The sequence below is a fragment of the Aethalodelphis obliquidens genome, unplaced genomic scaffold (genome assembly GCF_003676395.1).
Source record: "Aethalodelphis obliquidens isolate GAN/ISIS:26980383/991018 unplaced genomic scaffold, ASM367639v1 scaffold59, whole genome shotgun sequence".
Lineage (NCBI taxonomy): Eukaryota > Metazoa > Chordata > Mammalia > Artiodactyla > Delphinidae > Aethalodelphis > Aethalodelphis obliquidens.
In genome coordinates this window covers 6,838,657-6,866,473 of record NW_020838003.1, presented here as the reverse complement: position 1 = coordinate 6,866,473, position 27,817 = coordinate 6,838,657, and the positions used below count along the sequence as shown (strand labels likewise).

The window sequence follows — 27,817 nt, the reverse complement described above, 5'->3', positions numbered from 1 at the left end:
CGGGTCCGCCGGGGTGCTGACGGCGGTGGCCGCCCTGTGAGCGGAGCCCGGCCTGGGCAAAGGCAGGGCCGTAGGACCTCGCGCCACGTCCGGGCTCCGGGGCGGGGGCTGCGGGGGCGAAGCCCCCTCCCCGGGGAGGCGGGGCCTGGGCAAGCTCCCCGCTTGGGGAGCGGCGGCGGCCAGGAAGGATGCATCAGAAGCTGCTGAAGAGCGCACATTATATCGAGCTGGGCAGCTACCAGTACTGGCCCGTCCTGGTGCCCCGCGGCATCCGCCTCTACACCTACGAGCAGATCCCCGTGTCCCTCAAGGACAACCCGTACATCACCGACGGCTACCGGGCCTACCTGCCCTCCAGGCTGTGTATCAAAAGGTACAGTCTGGCCGCCTCCGCTGGGTGCGCCTGGGGGGCGCGCCGGCGGCCCCTCCTCCTCACCTACAGCCTTTTTGTCTGGTCCGCCTGCTGCTTTCCCCGCGTTTCTCCGTGCCCATCATTTCCTAGCTGTCCCAACCTTTTCATCCCTTTCTGCCACCTCTCCTTTCTCGTTGTCTTCCCTTCTTCCGCCACCGGGCTACTTGATCCATGGACTAATGATAGTAACAATGGTCATAACCACTAACTCCTGTGGGGCTTTGCTCTTTACAAAGGAATTTTTACATCCTTTATTCCATTTGGTGCTTATTGGGATACATGTTGGAATCGACCCCACTGACAATGACTGAGCCATACTTGCCCCTGTGTATACCAAAGCTTTGTTTATTTTTAAGGCAGCCCTATGGAAATTCAGATGTTTGGGGCCAGATAAGTGCCTGTATAATAGGAAACAAGTTCACAATGCCATACATTTAGAAATCCTGGTTTATTCATTCAGCAGATAGTATGGAACCCCTGCTAGGTGCCAGGCACCCTACCAGGTCCTGCAAAGAACAGCAGGTATGGCCCTTGTTCTCATGAAAATACTGAGGTCTAGCCTGGGTGACACACATTAAAGAGCTAGTTATACTATTACATAATAACCATTGTGAAAAAACGCTGTGTGGGAAAAGCACTATAGCAAAGAGAGCCTATAACAGGCACTGCCCTCCACTAGAGCACTATAGAAGTGTCTTTAAAAAAGGAATTCCGTCATCACTTAAACTCTTAAAATTGAGTCCCTTGAAAGCCTGGGTTTAAAAAAACAAAACTGAAAAATTAGTGTTCTAGTTCTTTGACTAGCTTTCTGTTAAAACTCCCTATTTGTACTTAATTACAGGACCCCACTTTAAGAGAATTAAGATACCCATGTTGCTTAGCTCCAGGTCACTGTAGTGACAAACCCCACTGCTGGAATGTGAGCCATTGAATTGTTCAAGCAGCAACCACATGTTTGATTCTTGATCTTGTTTTTGGCATGGTCTTACCCCAGTTCCTTTGCCCTGCTTGCCTTTAAATTGCTTCTCTGACTCAGGGTCACAAGGTGACATCACTGTCCATCCCTACTTGGCTTCGATGCATGGCCCACAGTACTTCACAATTTGAATCCTGAGTGCCATTTTCCTCCCCATTGACTCCTTTGCATAAGTTATTACACAAGAAATCAGAGCTGGGCCCTGCTGTGGATGTAGAGTTCCATAAGGATAGAGCAGGTAGTCAGTTGCCTTAAATAGTTTTATACCCACCTCTGCATTCTAATATTAGGGTCCAAATTTCATGGATTAAGGAGTGAAATATAGTGCTTTAGATCTTGGGCTGTTGAGTAAAAAAGACTTGGGTGTGCAGATCTGCCACTTAACAGCTGTGGGACTTTGAACAAAAGTTAACCTCTCCCAGCCTTATTTTCCCCATTTGTAAAAGTGAGGGTAATTACAGTATATGCCTCAGAAAGTAGTAAGGACGAAATGGGATTGTGTATGTAAAATGCTACACAGAGCCTGGTACATAGTAAGCACTCAATAAATGGTGACTTGTTATCACCATGGTCATTGAATTTGAAGCCAAATAGATGATGATGATGATGAAGTTGATTGTTGATTTTGAAGCAGAACAGAGTATAGGTCTAACTTCTCATAGAATAAGAGTAGATCCCCTACAGGGGATATTCTGCTAAGTGCTCTTCCCACCAGCTTGGTCTTTTCCAGGTTCAGCTTTTGCCCTTTGTCTAGAGGGACGAGGACACATTTTGGATATAAGGAGAGGTTTTGTATGTCACAGCTGTTCTGCCAATACTCTGTTAGTTGGAAGGAACATGTCAAGATTATGCCTCTCTGCTCAGTTAATCAGGGTATACTGGGTTTCACCAAATGAAAAGTTCTGAGGCAACAGGCAGAATGTGGTATTGGCTGTCAAACAGTCCTGGGGTTAGTTGTGTCTCCTCACATCCCTGCATCTCTTCCCCCACTCCCCAGTATAAGTAGTTTTTATACTTGATGCTTATACAGGATAAAGCCTGAAATCCATGATACAGGATCCACTTTATCCTTGGTGATCGTCTGATTGTGTGAGACCCTGCTATGTTTATGACATGGGAAAATATGAACCATGGTGACTGCTGCAAATTCAGTATTAGAGTTATACGTTAGTGCTTACCAATAAGGATTCTGAATCAGTGAAGGTCAAAGACTTTAGTTTAAACAAAAGATTAGATTTTGCAAGAGGATTTTAACCTTTAGTCGTGACATCACCTTTTGATAATCTGATGAGTCTTATCCACAGCTGGAGAAACATTTCACAAAATTAAGGAAGGAGCTGGAAGGGACTTACAGCAGCATCTAATCCAACTCCCTTGTTTTAGAGATGGAGAAATTGAAGCCAGAGACGTTAAGTGACTTGCTCATGATCCCAGAGCTAATTTGTTGCCCAGGGTGGGAGTGAAGGGACAGTGAGCCTCCTGACTGCTGGTCGGCGGGGAACACTCTGCACCGGCCTGCACTGCCAGGGCTACTTAAACTCAAACCAGTTAGGGCGTATTGAAAGAGGGCAATTAGTACTGATAGTTAAAGTAACCTCCTGTCGTTCCAAAAAAGGAATAAACTCATGCCACCTGGAAACTAGTTTGGTTTCAAAACAACCACAGCAAAGTTGTTGCAGAATGCCTGTCTTAAAGGACATTTCCAGTGGATCCATTTGCATTTATCCTGCTTCTCTCGAGTCCATTTAACTTTGCACTTGCATGTAATGAGTACTAAAAACGTATTTTAAGTTCGTGCCTAACCTTATACTTAGCGGGTTTTCAGATACCTATTACTGAGTGTCAGAGTATGGTAGCTAGCACCCAGTTTTAATCTGCTCATTCATTTCTGTAGACATTTAGCATCTAATCTGAGCAAGACACTGTGCTTGGAACAGTAGTGTCATAAAGATGAATCATGCCAGCCGTCAGGGAGTTGATAAGCTGGAGGATGAGGTGGAATTTATACATAAATAACTCTAATTGAGGAAGGAAATGGTAAGTATAATAGAGGTGAGCAAGAAAAAACTGTAAGATCCCAGGATTGATGGAGATGGTGTATCAAATTTAGAAAGGTAAAGATGGGGTTAAGGGCTTAAAGTAGCACGTATTAGATAATCCCCAAAATTGTCCATAACCTTTTAAATGCTGACAGTGAGCGAACAGATATGAATCTGAGCTGCACGTTTGGTTTTTTCCAGTTTGTTTATTTTATCTAATGAGACGGTAAACATCTGGAGTCATTTGCTGGGTTTCTTTCTCTTCTTCACACTGGGAATATATGACATGACATCTGTGTTACCTTCAGCAAGTGCATCCAGAGAAGACTTTGTAATTTGTTCTATTTGCCTTTTCTGCTTCCAGGTAAGTCATTTCACAAACACTATTATTGGTAAAGAGCACTTTAGTCAGACAAGCTTGGGCAGGTGACCTTACTTCACACCCACAACTTGCTTTAAAGAGCCCCCAAATAGCATATAGGTTTTAGCTTATTCACTTTCATAATATAAGCATCCAGAGTATGTTTTTATGAGAGTGTATTTGGATGTTATTAGAGTATATTTGAAATCCAGTAAGTTTTAAAGATTGAGAAAATTTCTTTCTTTTCTCTTCCTTTTTTTAGACCTCTCTGCTTTAAGATTAATACAAAGATAGGAATCTCTGTACTGTGTTTGCCGACTGAAGTAGAACTCTGTTGTCTGCTTAAAACTTGTTTGGGAAGATTTCTCATCTTTTATATGTCTATGCCTTTTGTATTTGTTGTTTCCATACTGTCTTAGTTTTAATGTCTTGTTTTGTTGGTATTAATCTTTTCTCTCACTTTAATGTTAATTTCCTTTGGGCCTTTTGCACGTGCCTGATTTCAGATACTTTCAGTTTCTTCTCCTCTGTAGCCTCTTGTATGTGTTCCTCAGCACTTTAATTTTTCTTCCGGGATCTGTAACAAAGTGCCTTTAAAAGTTACGTTTAATAACTTTTCAAACAGGTAATTCTGAAAAAGAAAACTAACGTGGACCAAAATCCAGGTGATATTTTTTAAATTTAAAAAAAAATGAAGAGAGTACAAAAAAATCATAAAAATGAAAAGAAAAAGCTATCATGCCTCTCCCTCCAAACGCAGGCCAGCACTTCCTGCAGTTAACCTGTTGCTACTCTGAGAGGGGAGGAATCGATAAGTAAACTGCACAGGTGTTGCTTTCATTGTGTAATAGTCAGTTTCAGGCCTTCATCATTTGACTCAAAACTTTTGACTTACATGATCAAGAAACACACTGGGAACATCTCTCTCCCCCTTTTCTTCTAATTCTAGCTCCTAGAACCATATTTTAAATTTCTTTGAGGGAAAGAATACTCTGTATTTTTGTGTTATTAGAAAATTATTTTTTCTTTAAGTGTTTTTTAAAGTATACTCTTTCTCAGGTTTAATTTTTGTCCTGACCGGAGCCTAAACAGCTCTTTAAAATCTATCCCAATTTTTAAAATGGAAATGAATCAATTTCTCCATACTTAATTTTTAGATGTATCTTATAGACTAAGATGTGCTTAATATAAGAAAAATTGGTTTATACTCTACTGTTATACAGATATTATTTCCTTTGAGGATCCCACATGTTTTCCTCTACCCCAGGCTTGCCCTTTAGCCACCCAGCCACAGCTGATGTTATTTCAGGGAACACACATTCATTTTCATAATGGTTTAAGAAAGCAGTGCATTGCAAAACTGAGAAGATGAAATAATTAAAACAACAGCCAGTGAAGAAACACCCAAAGTGGTTAGAGTGACTTGGATTGTTTAGCAGGGCAGTAGAATCCTCTTCTCCTAACTGCTAGTGCACTGATCTTTCTGTTACACACAGTACAGCTTCTAAAGACAAATGAGCACATTTTCCCTACTTGCAGATACCATTTTTATTATTTTTATTTTTATGAAATTATAACTTGTTCACCCAATGTCCCCAAATTCTTAGAGTTAGCAGGCAGCATGGTAAACCATAAATATATGTATTAATATTGATTTACATTTAATTTTTTAAAGATATAACGTTTTTACTCTTTTTACTTCTACCTTTTTTACATGCTCAGTGCTTTCCTACCAACCAGATTTTTTTAATAGAGTACATTCTGAATAGTAGAATGTAATTTTAGGGGCTTTGAAGTCTTTCTATCTTAGAGAAGAATAGAATCTGAGAACACCTTTCCCTAGATTCAGTTCATTAACATTCAGTTCAAGAAATATCTTTCTAATACCTCTTATCTATATCCAGGCACTAAGTTAGGCATCGGGAATACAGTGCTGAACAAAACCAGCCTGTCATAAAGATCAAGTCACCCAGATAGGTGAGCAGAAGGGAGAGTGAGGCAGGGCAATGAAGCAGAAAAAAGAGTGCCTAAAGGCCCAGAAGCAAGAGACAGCTTAGCACTTTCTGGACCTGTAGGTGCTGGTGTTTGTGGTTAAACCCTAGGAAAATGGAGAAAGGTAAGGCTGGAGAGATAGAGAGACAGGAGCCAGATCCCGAGGCATTTGGTTATCATGGCGAGGAGCTTAGATGTAGGATGTCATGCTGTAATTACCTGTCCACCTGGATGGAGTGAGATACTCCACAGAAGGAAACTTTCCAGAAAACGGAGACATACTCAATGTCAGATAATTTTTCAGTCAGTTTTTTAAGCAGCTCTAACAACATGTCCCTTTTAAAACAACATACTATGTCTAGGTTAACTTTTCTAAAACTCAGATGTTCTCTATGAATACCGTATATTTTACTTTCCTCTTGATACTGTAGTTTTTCTCTTTCCACTTTTATTTACCTTTTCACAATGAAATTAGCTTTATTGTTGTTATTATTACTATAACATATACTCATGTAGAAATTGAAGCAAACACAAAAGTATTTGGAAGAAAGTAAAAGTCATTTGAAATTCCACTTCCACATTTGACATTTGGGTTCAGATTCCTCCAGACGTTTGTGTATCACAGCTGCCTCACACCTGCCTGCCTACCTACCTTTCCTATCTACCTCCTTCTGAGCTGTGGTCATCTCTGTGCTTGCTGTTTTGTGTCACTCAGCATTGTGATGATGAGATCTTTCCCTGTCAGTGAGAATATACACCTTCATGTTCTCTGAATTTACTGTGTTTTATCTCAGGGATAATCAGATAAAACAAATAACCAAGCTTCTTAGAGTTATGTTTAATTGGGTCAATAAACTCTGACTTGTAGTAGCCAAAGCCACAGACTGTTAAGGATTTTAGATAGTGGATGAAGAAATGAGATTGTGGCTAGGAACCTTGTTTTGAATATTGATATTGAGGCTGTGGGGACTTAGGTTGGCTTAATGGTCAGACTACAGAATAGCTAGATGACCATTTATCTGGCCCATTTTCCCTACCCCCACTGTCCCTGGCTTAGTGTAGGCTCTAGTCATTGCTTCCTAGGGCTACGCCTGTAACCTCTCATCTCAGCCTTTCTGTAAGGGTGCACTTAAAATTTTCAGAAGTATCCCACAGAGCCCATAATACTGAAGTTAAAACTCCTTGATGTATAGGCTCTGTCATAATCATATCATGAAGAAGGCCTCATAGCATTCCTTAATGATGCTGTGTTTCTCAGTATGCTGCTTTTCCTATGGGCCCTCCAGTAAACCTGTGCACACCTTTATTTATATGTCCTTGATGAATGCCAGGTCAACTTAAGGTGCAGGTCTGGTGGCAACCCTTCTATGAAATATGTAGCTCTTTTCTGCCCACCACTCCCACCCACAAGTACACACATGCACCCACAGACCTGGTACTCTCCCTCCTCTATTTTCTAACTGTGCTCTGCACCGACTTTTCCTATAGGACTTCCTATATTACCATTTGTTCACTTGTTTCTGAAAAATCTCTTTGAGAGTAGAGGTTTCATCTTTGTATCCCCACTGTATGACAAGCAGTAGGTATTTAATGGCTACAGGGAGTTCAGCTGTAGAAACCTTATCAATCTTCAGAGCAACTGATAGAATTACATTAGGTTTGCTCTCAATCTGGTAACGTATAAAATCAGCATAAGTCATAATTATTTTTCCTTGAACGCAGCAAAGCTATGTTTAACTTAGAAGTAAACTCTATACAATGAAGTCTCATACAGACATAAAAGGTCTTAAGTGAAAAAAACAAATAGCAGAACAGACTGTATGATTCCGTTTGATTAAGAAGTATATATGGTGTTCTTGTGTGTGTGGACTTCTATATCATAGGTGTCTGATATGTTTATTGAAAATATCTGGGAGGACACAAAAAAGATGTTATCAGTGGCTCCCACTGGAGAATAGATTGACTGGGAGGGATTTATTTTTTTTTACATCATACAATTCCATATTCTTTGGTTTATTTTTCTTTAAGGACATGTATTCTGTAGTAAGTAGTTTTTGAAAGGAAACATTCATAGATCAAAATAAGCCTCAGTAGATTTCCTTCTACTGCACTGTTCATTAAATTTTTTATGTTATAAAGTAGTTATCATTATAGATTTCTTTCTTTATGATTGTTGTCCGCATTTTACCCATGAGGAACTGAGGCTTAGGGAAATGACATATAGTCAGGCACAAAGCTAGGGTCCATGTCCAGGTCTCTTTGGCTGAAAAGCCTGAACTTGACCTGACCACTTCCATGAACATCATGCATGAGTTGCTTTTGTTTTTTTGTTTGTTTGTTTCATTTGCTAAGATTTGTTTTATTTTCCATAGGTCTGTATGCTTTGCTCTGTGGGCTATCATCTTTTTTCCTGCCATCGATCAGAAAAAACCTGTCGTAGATGGATGGCATTAGATTATGCAGGAATTTCTATTGGAATACTGGGCTGCTATGTCTCTGGCGTATTTTATGCATTTTATTGTAATAACGTAAGTAACGTAAAACATTTTACATTCTACGTTTCTTATATAGGTCTTGGGTGTTCTTGCCATGGTTCCCTTGAACTTCTGAATAAGCACATAGTTAACTAACTTATAGAAGAAACGAAAGTCTGGTGGAGGCATAAACTCCTTTTTCAAAAGGGCCCTGTGATTTCTAACATCTATTATCAGTTCCTAGTCCCTTCACTAACCTGGAAAGGAATGGAAAATAATATATATATGTTGTTATTTTCTGAAACTTAACGTAAACATTAAATTATTAATGTTTCCCCACTAAACCCATATAGCTACATGGTTCCTCAGATGTTCATTATATATCTTTTATTTTTGTGTTTATAGAGTTGAAGGTAAAGTTAGCACTTGTTAAAATTATGAAGTTAGCTGCTGCTTTCCATTTTCCCTTCTTATCCTTTACTCCTCTCTCAGTGAGAAAAAAACAAAAGGTATATCTGCGAGTGTGTTGACCCATATTCTTGTATAAGAAATATGTTTTCCTTTCCTTAGTCTTATGTTTGGAGGCAGGTCTAGAGACAGACCAGATGGGTTGTGAGTATCTTTAACAAACATGTGTCTATTGTGAGTTCTAGATCAACTCTTCTTTCTGACCCTAAAGTTACAAAAGTCAGTTTTGCCTTGTGCAAAGCAGCATTTGAAACACTGTGATCAAATTATACAGCAACTGATCTAAATATGTTGGCCAACCAAACTACCTCCTCTCCTCATGTCCCAGCCAAGAAGGCAAACTGAATCTTCCTGAGGGCTCAGTACATCTCAAGGCCTCCCATTCAGAAAGTCCCCATTGACCCTACTCTCTTTTCCTCCTGCTCTCCTACCATACGTTTTTTTTGTTTTCTGTTTATCCTTTTAGTTCCTTCCCTTTCAGAGCCAAGACTGAGCCGCTCTCCCAGGTGCAGTGTGCCTACTAGTCACAGGACTAGAGCCTGTCGTGCCCGAGCCCTCCCCGTGGAGCAGGTGGTCCAAGCCATATCCCCAGCCTTCACTTTCTAGGAGGATTGGCTGCAGTGCAGGGGTCCTCTGACTGTTGGGAATTCTTATGTAGGACCTTTGTTGCTACGCAATAATAGAAAACTGTCAACACTGCTGGAGTGTAAAACTAGCAAAGCGAAAAATCATAATTTGGTTTGAATGTAAGAACATTATTAATTGTAGCCACTTATACGTGAGCCATTTGCTTTTTAGGCCTGATTACGTTGGAACATAAGCTTAAAATTAAGTGTACATGCCATTTACCTTGTAAATTGATTTGGTTTTAATAGTAAACTATTCATATCTACTCACCTTTCACAACGTATTCATTTTGCATGAAACTGTTTGTATCTTTAAAAAAAAAAGGCTTGTGAGTACAGTCATGTAATATTAGAATTGTTTTGCTTATTATGTATTTCTCTGAAACCTGTTTTTTGTTTACCTCTTCCCAAATATATCCGATCATCAAAGAGACTAGTGGGACACTTTTTGTAAATCTCTTTTCAGAAAAACTAGAAGTCCAAGGTAGATTAAAGAGAAAAAAAAGACTGTTAGAGCTAATACAGTTCATGATCATTTAAAAGGAAAAGTTTTCTTCCCTCTGGTATCTTATCATTTCCAAATATTCAGTTGCTATAGTGGCTCTTTACCTTTTAAGGAACACAGACTGCTTTGAGAATGAGATTGAAAACTATGGACCCTCCATCCCGGATAATGTGCGTTTGGGCACAGACTGACCAGTCATTTTGACGTGTGAATTTCAAGAAGTGTAATGGTCCCAGAGAAGTCCTTGGAGCCCAGGTTAAGAACTCTGTCCTAGGTGATGCTAACTTTTGAGCATCAAGACCAGCTTTTCAACTGCTCATTTAGATACCTAAATATTCTATAAGTCCTTCAAACTTGATATATTTTTAAATGAACATTCTTTCATGCTTCCCCATTTTCTCCCCCCAACACACACACACACACACACACACACACACACACACACACACACACACTCTGGATCATCTTTGTTCATTTGCTTATTAGTACAAGCCATTTGCATGGCCTTTCATACTAGAAACAGTTGAGCCATCCTCTACTGCCCTCTCACACATCCAGTCAACCATTAAGACTAGTTTATTTCAAAGATGTGTCCTGAATCTGGTGCTAACATCTACCTTGTTCAACAAAAGTCCATGCTCCTATTTTCTCCTTGAATCAATTATTCTGTAATAATATTGGCTAGCTGGCTTCCTGTCATCTCTATTTTTCACTGATGTCAGAGTTATTCTAATAAGTCAGTTGGAAAAACAACCATGTCATCTCATTCTTCAAGGACTCTGCTATTTCCTCAGTGCCCGCATGATAAAGTACAAATACTTAGCCTGACAGTACATCTGCCTTTCAGCCTCCCTTTGTAAAACTTCCTTGCTCTGTGTGCTGTTCCTTTTCCTTGAGAGCTCCCTCTTCTCATGAAAATCTTATGTATTCCTCAAGCCCCAGCTGAGATGTCATTTCCTCTGTGAAGCATTTTTTAGCTAATCCAGGTATCAATTGCTCCCTCTTCTGTAGTTCTACAACATTCTCTTCACAGCTCAGTTACAGTACTTATCATTAGATTATAATCATTTGTTTATATGTCTGCCCCTCTCATAGCCTATGAGCTCACCCACTGAGAGAGCCCCTGTCATAGTCATCTTTGTTTCCACAAGACTTAAATTGCCTCGGCCTATAATAGGTACTCTGGAGATGCTTTTGTGTGAATAAATGTGTTCTTCACCAGCTCACTTTGGGGTCTGGTTTATCATCCTAAGAAACCTAGCAGCCGTACGCAACATGCATTGTTTTAAGGAAGGAAGGCAATCATGTTTGGAAATGAAAATACCAAATAAATAGAATTTGGAATGTATAATGTAGAAGCCCAAACTGAAAATTACTCTTTTCCTTCCCTTATTGTTAATAACAATTAAAATGTGATTTCCTTTCATTCTAGTACTGGCGTCAAGTGTACTTGATCACAGTGCTTGCTATGATCCTGGCGGTGTTCTTTGCTCAGATTCATCCCAATTACCTCACACAGCAGTGGCAGAGGCTCCGTTCTATCATCTTTTGTTCTGTTTCGGGATATGGAGTGATCCCTACTCTTCACTGGGTTTGGCTCAATGGAGGAATCGGTGCTCCTATTGTGCAGGTAGGTTGAGTGTGGTCAATATTTTTCCCTTTTTTTTTTTTGTCCTTTCAATTTTATTCCTTTCAGTAGAGTAATGTAATCAGGCCAAGAAGGTGGACCTTTGTCATTTGAGGGCACATTTCTAATTGCATAATGATGCAATAATTTTTCACATCTATATAAATAAATAAACATACCTTGTAGTGATAGAAGTCTAACTATTTTCTTCTGAGATGTATTTCTATGAGATGATGCATTCTTAATTCTCTTTCTGTTACCCATAGGTTGTAAATACCCAAGTCCTTACTGTAGAGGAGGACTCCCAGGTTTGTAGCTTTGTCATCTGAGGCAGGGATGATGCCAGTAGGAGCAGTTGATTTGTTTGTTTGTTTGTGGAGGAAAAGGAGTTGGGAAGGATTTCTTCTTGGACCTGAGTTTGAGGTTCCCGTGGGATGTAAAGGTGGAGATAGGGTCTGGATTTAGCTTGGAGTTCGAGACTAGTGATGGAGATTTGACAGTCATTACTGTCTTGGTAGCTAGAGCCATGGGAGCATATTCCACCCAGCAAGGAAAATATATTGAAAAATAAAAGACAGTTAGTTATTATGGGGGAACAGTTGGAGTACATTAGGAAGAACCTCAGTGAGAATTCCTCAGCATGCTTGAGAAGGGAATTAGAAGTAGGACTTATGTTCTTAGAGATTTATATAAAAATGCCTTAAGTGTGTGCTAGAGAGTAAACTTGAGAATTTTTAACATAACTAATTATGCCAAGAAATCTAGAAGAAATCGCATACACTTGTTGCAATGGGACCTTTGGAATATAGGGATTTAAATGCAGGTTTTATTCAAAGGAATTATATTTTTTTTTTACAAGAGAGGGACTAAAAGTAGGCTTACGTACTGTTGGCAACAGCATGGTGGAAAGCATCTGCATATAAAACTAAAAAGAAAGGAAGTCTGTGGTGTAGTGAATTGAGTGATATGATCTGGCTGTCTTGCCAACTTGAGGATGACGGTGATGCTTTCTTTATAAGATTAGGAAATTGGGAGAAAGGTGAGATAGTAGTGAGGAATAACTTCAGTGATTCCGGTATCTGTGAAAACATTGTTTTTCTGACAGTTTCGATGCCCAGAAAATAGAATGGGGAAGTGCCACTGTAGATTTAATCCTAACCACAAATGAATAACTAATTACTGACATAGAAGTGAGTGAAATTCTGGGATGAGGGAAACACATCCTTTTATGCTTACCGTGACAAAGAAAGAGAACCAGACCCATTAAGCCAGTAGATTTTGAAGAAATTCAGAAAAGGGAAAAAAAAAAAAAAGGGAACAATCCTGTGTTCAGCAAAAAAAGATGGAAAGAGAGGCACATAACCAAAGATGAAAAGTTCCAAAGAGCTAATTGTGGGAGGCAGGGTGAAGCTGTGTTCTAGAATGTTTGCAAAATCTGAGGTTGATTAGTCTGAGGGTATAGGATTTAGGGGAGGGGGCCCATGATGATTCTCAAATATCTGTTAGAGGGAAGAGAAATAATTTGTCTTTATTTCGTAAATGGCTTCTTGGTAAATTAGGTTTATAACCAGAATTAGGAACAGCATGTATAAATTAGAGCTGGCTGATTTTCTTAGAGCAAGGAAAAGCTTTCCAAGAGAGCTGTGAGATGGACTGCTTTGTAGAGTAGTATTCAAGAGAGCCATTTATCTGGGATGTGGAACAGATTTCACTGTTGGGCCAAGCCTCTTGGCTCTTTTCCAGCCACAAATCCCTGTTTAGTCTCTCCTTATTCAGCTGGCAACTCCATTCCCATATGTATTCCACCCTATGTTGTAGATGGAGTTGGACGCCCTTAGGACCTAAACTATGTTGAAGCTTTAGCTGCCCTGGTGCCCTGACCTTTAGGGCTGTCCCTGTGTTCCAGTCCTCTGGACTGCAAGCTTTTTCTCATTGGAGACTATCTGCAAAAGCAATTCAGATTTAACACACTTAAATCCCACCTATGAATTCTACTCCTGTGTGTTGTCTAATTCTATGAATTAGATTTATAAGAAATTGAGAATTCAATCACAGTAGGCAAGATCTGTGAAAAAATATGTTTTGCTTTTTAGGACTTTGCACCCCGTGTAATTGTGATGTATGTGATTGCTCTTCTTGCTTTCCTATTCTACATTTCCAAAGTTCCAGAAAGGTATTTTCCAGGTACGTATCACTTGTATAATGGTTGTCTAACTTTATTCTAAATATGTAGTGGAGGTATATGTTTCAGAGCATCAAAACTTAGATTTTTTTCCCCAATATTATTGATTATAGAATGGCTCGTCTCTTCTCAAATGTTATCTAAAACTTGAACTTTCTAATGGCTTTCACAAACTTTGTCTTTCACCGTCACAATATGAGTTGAGTCCAGTAGATAGGGTCACCACCATTTCACAATTACGCACTCCCAGCCACTGCTTTTTTGTGGAGCACTAGTTAGCAATTACCATTTACTTCTTTGTATACCAGCTTATGCTTAAAAATTAATTTATCAATATACGTGCGAGATCCATAAAACAAACAAGAGGCAAAGGAAAATAACAGGATAATGAAAAGAAGCCAGGTTTAGGATTACTTCATAATGTATCTATCGTAAGTTTCTATAAAAGAAAGCCCATCAGTCTGGCTTTCAGCTTCCTGGCACCCAGTGGTAAGAGGAAATTAATCTAAGTTAAGGGTCTTCATGTCCCCAAGATACACACAATCCAGGAACTTAAGAGAAGGACAGATTTCCCTGCTTCTTCAGTCCAGAGGAAAACATCTTCTGATAGAAAATAACTAAGAGGACACTGGGTAGAGTGAATAATGTTCTCCACAACATGTATTTGCTTGTTTAGGAGCTTCAGCTCTGGAGTCAGACTGCTTGGGTTCAAATCCCCCGTCAGCCACTTTCTAGCTGCATGAGCTAAATAAGTCACATAAGCTTTCTCAGCCCAGTTTTCTCTTCTGAAACATGAAGATAATACATTTCTCTCTTGGGGTCATTGTGCGGATTAGATGAGAAAGTGCACATGAAACATTTAGCACGGTTCCTCGAGAGTAGTGAGCACTCAGTAAATCTTAGCAATTGTTATTACGATGCCCCTCAACCCCAGTTTCATAAATGAAATATGTGGCTTAGGAAGGGACAGAATGATGCAAGTCCAGGTGACCTTTGGCTCAAGTCAAGAATAACAAGAGACATAAGGCAGTGGTCTTTCGGTTTGGGGGCTAGAAGTAGGGGAGCAGTTTAAATTCAAATTGCAAATTGTCTTCCCTTCTTCCTGGGTTAAGAACCTCTTCCACAGTGAATCAAAGATAGGATTGTGCAGCTCGTCATGTGTGTTGGGGAAGAAGAAAGGATGAGAAACCCCGAACTAGAGAATGAATAGACTGCAGAACCTCAGGCATTCCTCTCTGCACTTGACTTTTCTCCACTGAATTTTAAATAAGGACGGACTACAACGAAGAACCTGAATATAAACATTAGGATTTGGGAACATAACTAGGACATGTCCTTGAACTGAAGACCACCCATCTGCCAGGCAGGGTCAGAATTCTCCTCAGAAAAAACAGTTTTGGTAAAATACATTTTTGTATCACTTTATTAATAATTATTTTATTATTAATTTATTCATCATAGATGTAGAAAATTAACCAATGAAAGTTGTCTGCACTCTGTGATTATGGCCATAGTGTTTTTAGGCCTTAAAATATTCAGATCAGAAGTTCCTACTTGGGGACTTCCCTGGTGGCGCGGTGGTTGAGAATCCGCCTGCCAATGCAGGGGACACAGGTTCGAGCCCTGGTCCAGGAAGATCCCACATGCCGCGGAGCAACTAAGCCCGTGCGCCACAACTACAGCTACTGAAGCCTGTGCGCCTAGAGCCTGTGCTCCGCAACAAGAGAAGCCACCGCAATGAGAAGCTGGCGCACCACAGCGAAGAGTAGCCCCCGCTCACCGCAACTAGAGGAAGCCCGCGTGCAGCAACGAAGACCCAGTGCAGCCAAAAATAAATAAATAAATTTATAAAAAAATTTTTTTTAAAGTTCCCAGTTGTCTAACATAGGGCATCTATAAAAGGTCAAACGTTATGTAACTTAACTTTTCTCAAGATGAGCTTGACATAAAACATGCCCCATGTAGCTGAATGTGTGCAAGTACAGGTACATTTGAGCAGAGATACAGAGATCATAAAAAATGAAACATTCCTTGTCTGGCCAGTCCTCATTTATTACCTGGCTCTAAAGAGAAACATGTTGTAGTGGTGGTGAGATGGTGGGTAAATACTGTGAAATCAAAAAATTTAAACCTAAGAACTTACTTTCAGCTCAGGTTAATTTTTTTTTTAGTATATAAACATCACAGTGGTATTTAAGGGGTCAGGGATCCCCAAGATGTCCATGGACAGAATTCAGTGAATCTGTAATACTTGTATTACAAACTAATCAGTTTTATTTATAATCCTCAGTGTTTTATGCTTTTAAAAATGAGTCTGTGAGCTTCACTAGGCTGTCAAAGTGTTCCATGGCACCAAAAAGTGGCTAAGAACCTCCACAGAAAAGATCCTGTTGACTTATACTTTAAAATCTACTTACTATACTGATTATTATTCTTGGTAAGAGAAGACAGAGAAGGTTAGAGAATATTTATAGGGTTGGCCAAAAAGTTCGTTCGAGTTTTCCCGTAAAATATTACGAAAAACCCGAACGAACCTTTTGGCCAACCCAGTACATTACATGACCATAGAAGCACCATGAGTAAGAAAAAATTATTTACATTTAAATGTCTATGGCTCTGTATTTTGTTATTTATTTTGTTGTTTTCCAAGATGCTTCCCACATGTTAGTTATTTAATCTCCTTGGAATTTAAACTTGTTTAACCACAAAGAGAAATGAAGTAATTTTCCTAAGTTGTATATGAACTAATCAGCCTTAGTTAATTAACTCATTACTAATTACGTTTTGCAAATTGTTCCATTAGTCTGATAGCACAAGATTCAGGTCTGAGCTTTCTCCTTACACACCTGCTTAAAATAAAAAGTGCTTCAAGTAGACTTATACCCAAACACAACCGTGTATCTGCTTCATACCTAATAAACTCCATGATTTGTAGCACTAATATCCTTTGCTTCCCTCATGTAATGTCTTTTCTTCCCCAGGTATATAAGTTGAGACATGGGAGACAAAAGGTCAAATTCCTAAAATTAACCACATCTTGATTTTGAAAAGACATTTGGAATAGTATTTCTAAAGTTCACCAGTATACTTAATGAATTTAAAACCTTACAGTCAGACTCAAATATGAATTAACATTTTTTTAGAAAACATTTCAGTCTGAATTAATCTCCAGTCGGTCTCCAGATACTCTGAGACTGCCAAAATCTTTTTGCTGCTCAGTCATATTTCCAGGGCCAGAGATGGAAATATATTTTTATTTTAATATCAAAATAATTACAGTCAATATTCTTTTCTCTCTACCTTCCCTTCCAGGACAACTAAACTACCTCGGATCAAGCCACCAAATATGGCATGTCCTTGCAGTAGTGATGTTATATTGGTGGCATCAGTCAACAGTATATGTCATGCAGTACAGACATAGCAAGCCTTGTCCTGACTATGTTTCACATTTGTGAATTCAGGTATGGCCACCTGGTGTATTCAGTTATTAAGCAATATATAACGGGGAGTTGTATACCCCACTATTTCTAAGATTCCCATTAGTTTTTCCTTTTCCTTCTGGTTTGATATATCATGAGTAATACTTTATAAAAATGGAAAAATATACTTGGGGATCTGTAAGAGTAACTGTTTTATGGGCCCTTAAGACGACTAATTTAATGCTTGTACAGAAAGTGAAAATTAGTTGGCATTCATAACAAACATCTGAATGACAATGAATGTGAAGCCAGTGTAGAAATAGTACTCCTTTTACTGAACACCAGCTTAACTTCCTTAGGAAGGGCTCACCTCCATTATAAAATGGAGTCCTCTTGTGTGATTCCTTTAATAGGAGATACTTAGACTAGATCATCAAGTTTAAGTGCCTAATCAAGGCAAGGTTTGCGATAGCCTGTCACAAGCTGATACTGACTTTGAGTAATCACTAGCCTGTCAATGGATGGTTTGTGAGAAACTGGCACTTAAGATAGTATTTCCTTCAGCTGTAGGTTCTCTTCTCCCTAGGAACATTGGATTTTTTAGTTTGCTAGAACAAAAACTTTAAACACCTTCTCCTTTAAGTTGAGAGAGGCGTTGAGAAAGGGAAAAGAACTTGCATCGTCATTTCCCATCAGGTAAAAGTCATGTTAAGAACCGATTACATGACCAGGCAACAAATTCTGTGGTCTAATAACCAAGTTATTAGCCATTTAAGCTTTTCAATTTCAAATATTATTTAATCCATATAATAATTGAGCTCTTGGCAGTAGACGGTAGATTTGGGGTTCCAAAATTCCTGTAACAGAAGACTTTTCACTTCTCTTGAGTTTGCAGTCTTAAAGTTCCTGGTGATAGGGGTTCCCAGGTACATGGGTGCTACTTTCAAGGGCATAGAATCCAGATGGCCCAGTTCTTGACCCTGAAATGAACCTTAAGCCTTAGAACAAAGTCATGCAGATGCCCCAGTTGATGACATGATTATTCACCTGTGCTCTGGTCTGTCTCTGTTTATGCATGTGTTAGTATTGCACTGATAACTCACAGTATTGATATACACTATCTAATATTTGGGCCTGAAACTGCATTGTATATACTTAAAAAATAGATCTCGCTGCCCCATCATACAACATAGCACTCTTGTTCTCTGGTCTTTTCATATGCATAAGTTAAATCCCATAAAGCAGTGATTCATAAAAACATGTTGTTTATTGGAATATAAAATATTACCCAAGTTTCTTAATGGGTGGACATGAACTGCTTTAAATACTGGTGTATCTTCAGAACATTGGAATTTCTAAGTATCAGGAGGTGTTGACTGATGGTGAAGCTTATTCCCAAAATGTCATTTATACATCTGATATTTGGAATGTTAAGTTAATGTGCCTCAGTTTATGCATCTGTAAAATTTTGTATTTCTTTTCAGTGTAGTGTTTTTGGAATATGAATTCCCCATTCTAGTATCTCAGCAAGGAGAATTCTCCCCCAGTAGGCTAAGGGCACACCACATTATACCCCATATTATGATGGAACGCCACTTTGAAAATGGCCATTTTACCTCATAGGGCCAGAAATTTGATTCATATGTTAAGTGAAAGAAGATTTTGGTGAAATGATAATAGGATATATTTTCCCTAAAGCATCCCTTATTGGCTTACATGGTATTATTGCTTTTAAACAGATATTTTGTCATTTTGGTCAAACAGAATATACTGCGTAGTTATAATTAATATAAAAAAGAAGGAGAAGTCTAGTTATTTTAGGTCTGGTGCCATTTTTTTATTATAAAATCTTCTCAGAATAAAAACATATTGAACTTTAAATTTCATTTTCTTTTCATTTTTAGAAATAGTCTTATTTTTTGTTATAGTGTATGAATTATTTAATACTTGCCATCTGAATTAATCGATAAAAAGACCATACTTTAAGACTGTTCTTGAATTTGAAAAGCATACAGGTCTGACTGTAAAGGAGAACTAAATTATACCATGTAAACATTTCATCTTTTTATGAAAATATTAAATATTGTAAGAAAGTTCTTTTTATCTTTACTATAATGTACTTATTAGGGAATGAATGAATGAATGTGGATTGCTGTCAACTATAAACACTTCTGTATATCAGCATTTATTGACCACCTACTGTGTGCACATCACTACTGGCAAAATTTTTAAGACGTTAACATTAAAGAATATTTAAAAATTGCCTATGAATCTGAGCCTTGTAATAATGTATATTTATTTTTGTTTTGTAGATTTATTAAAATAAGATTAAAAGTACACTATTCAGCTACAGTACTAAAAAAGACAGGTTTTAATTTTACCAGTGTGTAAACTATAAAAGCTCTTTACCTACAGATTTACATTTTAAAATTATTCATGGCTGTTTTAAATTGTCTATAGTGATTTGTAAGGTTGTAGTTAATTCATCTAAGAGAATTATCTTTCTATATAAAACCACTTTCAAATAGCAAGATAGTGCTTGTCTTTCTTGTTACACTGAGTGCGGTTCATGAGCTGCATGGCAAAATATGTATTATGTAAATAAACTGGGTTTACTAAATATGTTAAGTGCTGCTTGTCATTCTTTATAATACATAACAGCTTCACAATCATATTTTAGAATCAGGAATGAAGCTTCAGGGAATGTGTGTCACATCTTAAAGGCATCCCGCCTGGACAGAGTAACCGATTTGAAGATTGTGATTGACTGGCATAAAGCTGTACAACTCTCCATTTGGCAGGTACCTACCTAGAGATATCCTTTGCCCTGCATTAAATATCAAGGGGCAAAGCCTGCATTTCTGGATTCCTGCTGAGCTGAGTAGGTCTGTATTCACTTGTAATCATCGTTCCGGGTAATTTTACCCCTGCCGAAGCGTGTGCAGTGAAGAATCAGCTCAGCTGTTAGGGGAGGGGCAGAAGTGTCTTTCTTTTACATGCATTTTCACAATAACTGTGTTTACACTGAAAAGAGCTACGGATGCTATTGGGTACTAACATCCCCTGAAATTCTGTACCGTGATTCCTTAGTAGGATAGCGGGAGAATGATCCAAAACTGAAACTACCTTTGAGAAAACATTTTTAGAAAGGAGAGGTGGCAACAGTGGGGGTCTCTTATGAACAGTGAAACGGCCATCCTTAAGAGGACAGGAATGACAGCCACCGAGGTCTAGTCATGCTCCGCAAACCCGGGATCAAAAACACTGCAGAACACACGTGTAAATTCAGTACTGCCAACTATCTAAAGCAAAAGTGAACTAGCAATCATCTTTTTAAATGTGCAACAAATAGAGCTTCAAAAGCTCATGCTTTCAACAGGAGAATATTATCTGCATCTTACATATGATGCTGGAGCTGGACTTCCTGAAAAAGGGATGTGCTTACGCAAAATAAATAGCTCTAACTGCAGCATGTATTCTTCTCGAAAGAAGTTAACTATAACTGAACTTGAACAGTGGCACATCCCACACTGTTCTTTTTAGATAACCTTTATCATCCGATATTTTGCTCCTTTGTACCATTTATTAAAAAGAAACAAAGCCCTTATTTTTCCACATAACTTTAGGTAAATGTTACTACTTCCGAAAAAAAAAAAGTTCATTTCTAACAAACAAATAAGTTGAATCTTTCCACAAGCCACCAATCTAAAACTCCAGTTTGTGGAATAATACATAAGATAATATTGCAATCTTGACGCCAAACTTAGTCCATCAATCCAATAAACAGTTTTCTCTTTAACATGCCAAAGCCTCTTTCCTGACATAATCAAGGACTACAGTATTTTATTTAAAACTAAATATTTTTTAACAAGTTAAAATGTCACCAGTTTTTAAAGAAAGAGTTTAAAAAATAAATTATATGTAATGCAAAAACTATGCCAAACATTCAAAAGGTACTTCAAAGTCTTATGTTTTTGCCATACCTTCATCATTGTAAGTATCAGTAATTGTAATCCCTGAACAAGTTGTGTTATTGTTTTTTTAGTGTAACTGCTAGGTCAAAACGTGTTTGCTTACTTAAATCCAAAACTGTGAGCCCCTTAGAAGAGAGATCTAATCTTACTCATTTTTCTATTCCATTAGCTGCTGCATAATAGGTGCTTAATGTCTGTGGTGTAAATGAAAGAACTGACTAGAAGTTTGCATCCAAAACTTTTAATAAGATGACAAATAATGAAAAACTCTGAAGTCACTGATTATAAAGAATATGCAATCCATTTGGGATTTATTGCATTTAAAGAAAGCAGATTATTAAAACAGTAGGTATGATAAATACAGTAAGAAAATAACTTTAAATTTCAAACAAAACGAAGTGAATGAGGGACAGGATTCAGTCAATAAGAATAAGCAATGTAAAGGCAATATAGTACTAAAATCAGTTAGTGCTTAATTAGATATAGGAAGAAAAAAAAAAAAGCAACTGATTCTGTCTCATAACAGTTTTCCAGCTGTATGTGAGGACTGAAGTTAACTTACTTTAGAAAGTATGTTTTCAACAATTAGAAATATAATAAAGATGTAAATCAGGTTTATTAAAAGTTAAAGTTATTTGCTTAGTGGTACATAAAAGGCTTCAGAAAATTCAAGTTTAACAAAAAATGGAAGTGTAATCAAAGAAAGTGCACTTAAAGCTGTTTGCCAGCAATTAAAAAGTAGCTTACTATTACTATTCTGCTTACTATTAGATGACTTTTCAATCACAAAAAGAGCATAGGAATAAAAACAATTCTCTTTTAAAAGTAGTACAATAAATTTTTAAATAAAAATAACCCCAAATGATGGCCGTTTGCATTTTCATCTGTCTACCTTATTCTTTTAGTGGCTTTTGTAAACCCTCACCAGGAGTGAATGTTCCTTTAGTAATGATTGTGGTTGCAATTCCATTTAAAATTTAAAAATTCACATTAACTCCACAGTAGAGAGGTGTAACATGTACAAGCATGTGTGCGTCTATATATTTACCCTAATATATAAACAGCACTGTGTATAAAAGTTTTCAAATAAACTATCATTATGTTATTCTCACAGTAGATCTGTCAGCTCAACATTGGACCTAAAATGATGCGTAATTTTGCTAAAAGAAAAAAAAAAAGGAAGAAAATGTTTACTGCACATTCTATATATATTAAAACAAATGTACCCAAACTCCTCAGAACTAGTGATACTAATACACGTGTACCTTCTAGCAATGCTGATATGAAGTACCACAACCTAAAATAAACCAAGCAGAGAGGCTGGATAGTAGGAAGACTACTCTGCCTGATGAACACCAGAGTAGAGGAGGGGCTCCACCTTAGTATTTCCCACCAGCAAGATGAGGACAGCAGTCTATCACTGTCAAACGATAAACAGGGTAGAATCAAAAGCTGCTTCTATCTACAATTCCAAATAATGTCGTAACTGTGTCCACGTACACACACACACACACACACACACACACACACACACAGGGATGGGGCGCGTCAGTGGAAGAATCACACTTTCCCGATGTATACTTTTGAATAAACATTCTAGTCAGTTAAACCTCTCCTCCTCTGCCTAATATCTATACCAAGCAACTTTTGTGTCTTAGCAGATACATTCCTCAGTGCCATAAAAACTGATCTTTTTAACACTAACATTTTGCTGAAGTGATAATATTAAAATAAGCAAATGGTCCACTTTTAAAAAGATGATTCAAAATCAATAAGCATTATTAAAGCTGTTAGGACAGAAATAACTTTGGCCTCAGACTTTTGCTAGCTTCATAATATTTTACTTCCCTTAGTGATGTTCAAGTATTACAGGTTTAGAGTTATGACTACTTTACATGCTAAAGAAGCACAGAAGACAACTGATTAATAGGAACATGATTTCTTTTCAACTTTCCTTCCTTAAGCAAGAATTGGACCATCCCACAATAGAGCCAAACTTTTACTGAGTGCTGTGTACCAAGTATGTGTTAAGCTCTTTCACACGTCTTGTGAGCTTTATTCTCATAATTCTCATAAGGGAATTACCTGGGCATCAGCTGTGTGGAGTGACTTACATCCTAACAGTAGTGGGAAAACATGATGGGAAATGGAAAGCAACCCTAATCCTGTACTCCTTGGGAAAATGCCTCTACTTCAACACAAAGGAATCTCCCCATTTCTCTCCCATTGGGTCCCCTATTAAGTCCTAAATGTCTCTTCTGAGCTATAATCTCAAGAGAAAAGTCACTGGGCTGTGATATAATAAACATAAGAAGGTAAATATTTTAAACAGTGTCAAAGTGTTTCCTTAGGATTTATCCAGCATTATAAGCCAAAGTGTCTATCAGTATCTAAATCATTTAAAATTATTCAGTGTATTGAAAAACAACTGTAAGCAAGGCCTTGGTATCAGACAGACTCTAGGTATTTCATGTTTACATCCCAAGGAAACCATACTAGTTCATCTCTACCCCTTCTAAATTAAGAAACTCATGAGGTCTAGCAGAGACCAAGGCTAAGGACTAAAATAGTCAAAGAAGCATACTGTGTATACATCAACCAACAGATTTCATTAAAAAACAGATTCTGTTTGATACAAACCTACTGTAGTTCATGAATTTACTATGTGTAATCATCAACTCTTCACTTTTAAAAGAAAGTATCACTTGAATCTACTTTGTAAAGTTTTCAAGCACATCTACTTGAGCATTTGCATTAGCAGTATTAATCAACCTGAGAATCAGAAAAAAAAAAAAAAAGGTGCAAACATAATATTTGCCTTTGGCACAAGGACAAGTAACTGGTGCACTTGGGCTCTAAAAGTACAGCTTTTAAAGCAGTAACGAATGTCATGCTTGGTCTGCCTCTGCTTCACTCTGATTCACATACTGCTTCCCCCTTTGTCCACAAAAGTTGTATCTGATTTAAAACATAAAAAAGAGAGAAGCAATAAAAAAAATAGATGGCTTAGTTACATATACTTTGCTTCTTCCCAAATTTAGAACTGTGAAAAAAACAGGCAAATAGCTCAACCCAACTGGGGCACTATAATTAAGAGATTCTATTAAGATTACTCATAAAATACATTTTAATTGGGCTCAAAGAGAGTTAACTTAAAATAGAGCAATCGAGGAGAGTGAGTGCCAGTTGAAAAGAGTTTTCACCCTTTTTTTGTAAATAGCTTTAATGGTTCTAGAAACCTCTAAATGTTAATTTGATAGGGAAGGACAGTTAATTATAACTTAAAATAGTTGGAGACACAGGAAGCACACATACTCTATTCACATTAATTCATAGACGTGATTTCTATCTTATTAAACAACTTCTATAAAACCTCAAGTTTCTAATTAGGATTTGTGATGTTAAAAAAAAAGGCAATTTGGTAGCTGGGTTCTTTTCACTAAAGACACAATCAGCTAACTAGCAGAGTGGAGATGCTAGCCCCTGGTCATCTGACACCTCACAGCCACTCTCAGATCTCGTGTTACTAGTGCAGAGGTATTTGCGGCAGGATGCGCAAGTCCTGCCGGTAAGGCTTTGTGGGTTTCGCTGTTCTGTGCACTTTATTAAAACTACTCCACCCTCCAGACCTAACTCAGAAATTGCTGCTCACGACTTGGGGAATAGTTGGCGAAGGTGGTAATTCAATAAAGCACATTATTAAATGCCACATGATTTTACATTGTAAACGTCTCAAAAACTCAGGGTTTTAGCTACATATTTTTCCCTAAAATAAAATTTCTATATGACCCTTGTCCTCATTCCCAGTTTTTCCAATAATCTGCTTTACTAGGGACATGATAAGTTTTGAGCAAGAAGCCATTCAACACCAGAACATAAAGTGTTCCTGAAGTAGAGTGGTTTTTTCTTTGTATCATTTTTTTCTCTACATTTTTCCACCTGTCAGATATCTATCCTTAGTTTTTGTTCAAGGTGTCTACATAGATATTCCATATTAATGGCACTTGTTTTTTTAAATGAAACAGTTTTAGGCACAACAGTCAGTGACCTCTGGCTCCGCTTTGTAGAGAAAGGTGTAAGGACTAAAATCTCTGCACTCTCCAGATAATAACTTTCTCATTCTTTATGAGAAGTGGATTTTTTTCCCCCAATGTGGAAATTAGAAGAGACCTTAAAAAAAAAAAAAATCCACAAATGCAACTTGTGTATGTACAAACAACCTTAGTTTTAAATGCTGGATTCTGGAATGAGCCTCGGATACACACACAAAAGTGACATTCTGTTATAAAAATAAAGCTGCAGCTTTCCAGTCCCTTTTCAGGGACTACACGACTGGAAAGGGCCCACACACTTTCCCTGGATTTCTGTGCCTTCACGTCTGCAGCTGAAACCCCAGGTTAGAGCTTGCCATTTCACTCCCTTTGCTCCTGCGTGGAAGAGACGTGGAGTTGCTACCCTGTGCAGATACTTCCTTTTTCTATTTGGTTTATTTAAAAATCACCTATTCTGATTGACCTGTAAGAATGAATGATATAAAGAGCTATACAAATAAATTTTCTTTCAAATTCATAAAACTATTCATACTTTTTTCTTTGAAACAGGAGTTAATAACAAGAGTCAGAAGTTATCTACTGTTTAGAAGGAAACGGAGCAGCACCGAATGGGTCCAATTCGACTGGCTGGGCCTGTTGGGACTGATGTGAGGTGACGCTTTGCACCACGAGTTCTGTAAAGGGCACGGCACCAAAATCATCCATTTTCAACGCATCTGCCCCGGGGAACGACCCGTGGAGTGAATTCGGCCTGGGCCGCCCGGGCAGGACAGGGTTGTGGTCGGCACGGATGTCGCTCAGGCCCTGATGCGGGGGGTGCCACGGCAGGTCCGGAGGGTGGAACGGCTTGGCCCCAAAGGGGTCCAACAGACCCTCATCGGCTTGCAGGACGTGCCCTCTGTCCTTCCCGTCGGTCAGGGCAACGCTGATGTTCTCCTTGGAGTCCGAGATGGTCAGAAATTCATTGCTGCTCTGGGAGTCCCGGCGGCCCACCCTCTTGTGCCTGCGGGCCCTCTCTGGGGTGCGGTAGGCGGGTTTGGCCGGCTTTTTGGCACCGGTGGGCGTGCCGTGGTGCCGCTTCCCGTTACTCTTGGCCGCCTCCTGCTTCGTGCGCCTCTGGCGGGAGGACAGTTTCTGCAAGCTGCGCTGCTTGACTTTTTGCTGCTGACTGCCGGTTATCTCCTCAAAGGGCACCAGCCCAAAAAGGTCCTCGTTGCTGTCGCTTTTACTTGCTGATGTGGGCAAGGGCTGGAACGGAGTGGAGCCAAATATATCCACACACTGCGGACGAGCGGGGAGCGCAGGCGCGTCGGGCACGGGCACCTTCTTGCTGAAGGGCGCCTTGGTGAAGACATCGAACTCCTCGGGCTCCAGCCCCACGGCGGGAAGCCGGCTCTCGGGGGAGGGGTCCTTCTCCGGCTCCCCTTGGCGGGGCTGTTGAGCACGTGCAGCAAAGAAGGGGACGGCGCCAAAGACATCAAACTCCGGTCTGGGAGTCCCCGCCCCGACGTCCGAGGGTAACTGGGTGGGCGTGAGGACTGCTGCACTAGGATCCTGGATCGCTCCGCTGCCAGATGTGTCTCTGTAGACCGCGCTGGCGTCGCTATACTTGGCTTTGGCCTGCTCGTAATCCGAATCGGAGCTGTGTTTCTCTTCTTCTTCCTCATCTTCAGAATCCATAAGCAGAGGCCTGTGACCCAGATTTTCCGGCTCAGTATCGTCATCGTTAAAATCTCCTTGTTCTCCCTGAAGAACTTCTTCATCCTCTTGCTCTTCCTCTTCGCTGCTCTTAGGAGAAGGGGGATCTGATTCAAAATCACTCTCAGATTCATCGTTCCCCTTTTGCAGTTGACCGTGTACTGATGAATTCTCTGAGGTTTTCTTTCCAGTCCGGTGGTCTTTAGATACTGGGCTTGCTTTTGTATTCTTGATAGGGTTTTCAGTGCTATTTTCTTGATTCATGGATGAATGTTCAACTTTCTTTTCAGGAGAACCTGCAAATTCAAAGAAAAATTATTATATCATTCCAATGCATTTCAAAAAACCATTTGCAGTAAACATTATGTACTAACACAAAGCATTACAGATCACTCATGGCAGTTCCCTTAGAGGAAGATGTAACGGCAGTTCTTTATCATTAGGCTTGAGGGGGGCGGGGATGCACCTGGCCTCATAGTCGATGGTTAGGTCCTTCAGTGCAGACAGACTTACTTGTCTCTCTACCCTACACACCACCTACTCACCATAGGTGCTCACTGACAGCTAAGTCTTACTTACAGTACCCAGAATAGGACTCTGAATACAGTACACAAGCACATTTTCTTCTTCCACCTTCAAAATAAGATTATCCAGTCAGTTGCCCTGCTCAGACCCCATGTTTGCCCAACAGCCTTCTGCTTATATTTCAACTCTGTTATGAAGTTTTCCCACAGAGATCAGCAAGCATGAATAGCTTATCTGCTTAGTTATGTTTTGCTGTGTAATTTTTAAATTGGCATTCTGGTGTTTTTTTGTGAACAAGTATCTTATGAGTTGGGTTAACATGAGTGCATCCCCAGAGCCTGATCAAAACTAAGGACCAGCTACTGAACTGAGACGGTACCAAGGACAGCTGCCTTCCCTAGATGCCACATCTTCCGTAAACTGTCATACCTGTACTAATAGACATGATATTAAAAGCATGCTACTTTAATAAAAATCTTAACTATCA

General features: G+C 39.0%; 2 protein-coding genes across 11 annotated transcripts in view; one reads left to right on the top strand and one right to left on the bottom strand.

The window, feature by feature from the left end:
• PAQR3 (progestin and adipoQ receptor family member 3) lies at nt 1-27,817 on the top strand. Of its 7 annotated transcripts, XR_003428887.1 has the most exons (8): nt 2-373; nt 3,629-3,791; nt 8,153-8,308; nt 11,286-11,483; nt 13,574-13,664; nt 16,975-17,123; nt 19,762-19,882; nt 25,657-27,817. XR_003428887.1 is itself a non-coding variant. In XM_027087708.1 (7 exons), exons 1-6 carry the CDS (start codon nt 189-191, stop codon nt 17,115-17,117), a joined length of 936 nt encoding a protein of 311 aa, XP_026943509.1. In that variant the 5' UTR covers nt 2-188; the 3' UTR covers nt 17,118-17,123; nt 25,657-25,731. The 7 variants fall into 7 exon arrangements, 5 of the variants coding, with proteins under 5 accessions (XP_026943509.1, XP_026943510.1, XP_026943511.1 ...); XR_003428888.1 differs by lacking the exon at nt 16,975-17,123 and having other exon boundaries at nt 1-373; nt 25,657-25,766; XM_027087708.1 differs by lacking the exon at nt 19,762-19,882 and having other exon boundaries at nt 25,657-25,731.
• BMP2K (BMP2 inducible kinase) overlaps nt 21,281-27,817 on the bottom strand; it is a 126,292-nt gene continuing 119,755 nt past the window's right edge. For all 4 annotated transcript variants that reach the window (XM_027087703.1, XM_027087704.1, XM_027087706.1 and 1 more), the window contains one exon: nt 21,281-27,101. In XM_027087703.1, coding sequence (XP_026943504.1) covers nt 25,684-27,101 — 1,418 coding nt within the window. In that variant the 3' untranslated portion in view covers nt 21,281-25,683. The remainder of the gene's footprint in view (nt 27,102-27,817) is intronic.

Excerpts from the sequence above, each read along its gene's own strand:
- PAQR3 (XM_027087708.1), top strand. The coding sequence starts at position 189 with ATGCATCAGAAGCTGCTGAAGAGCGCACATTATATCGAGCTGGGCAGC. Across the intron at positions 8,309-11,285 it reads ATGCATTTTATTGTAATAAC|TACTGGCGTCAAGTGTACTT; the intron begins GTAAGTAACGTA and ends CTTTCATTCTAG. Across the intron at positions 13,665-16,974 it reads TCCAGAAAGGTATTTTCCAG|GACAACTAAACTACCTCGGA; the intron begins GTACGTATCACT and ends CTTCCCTTCCAG.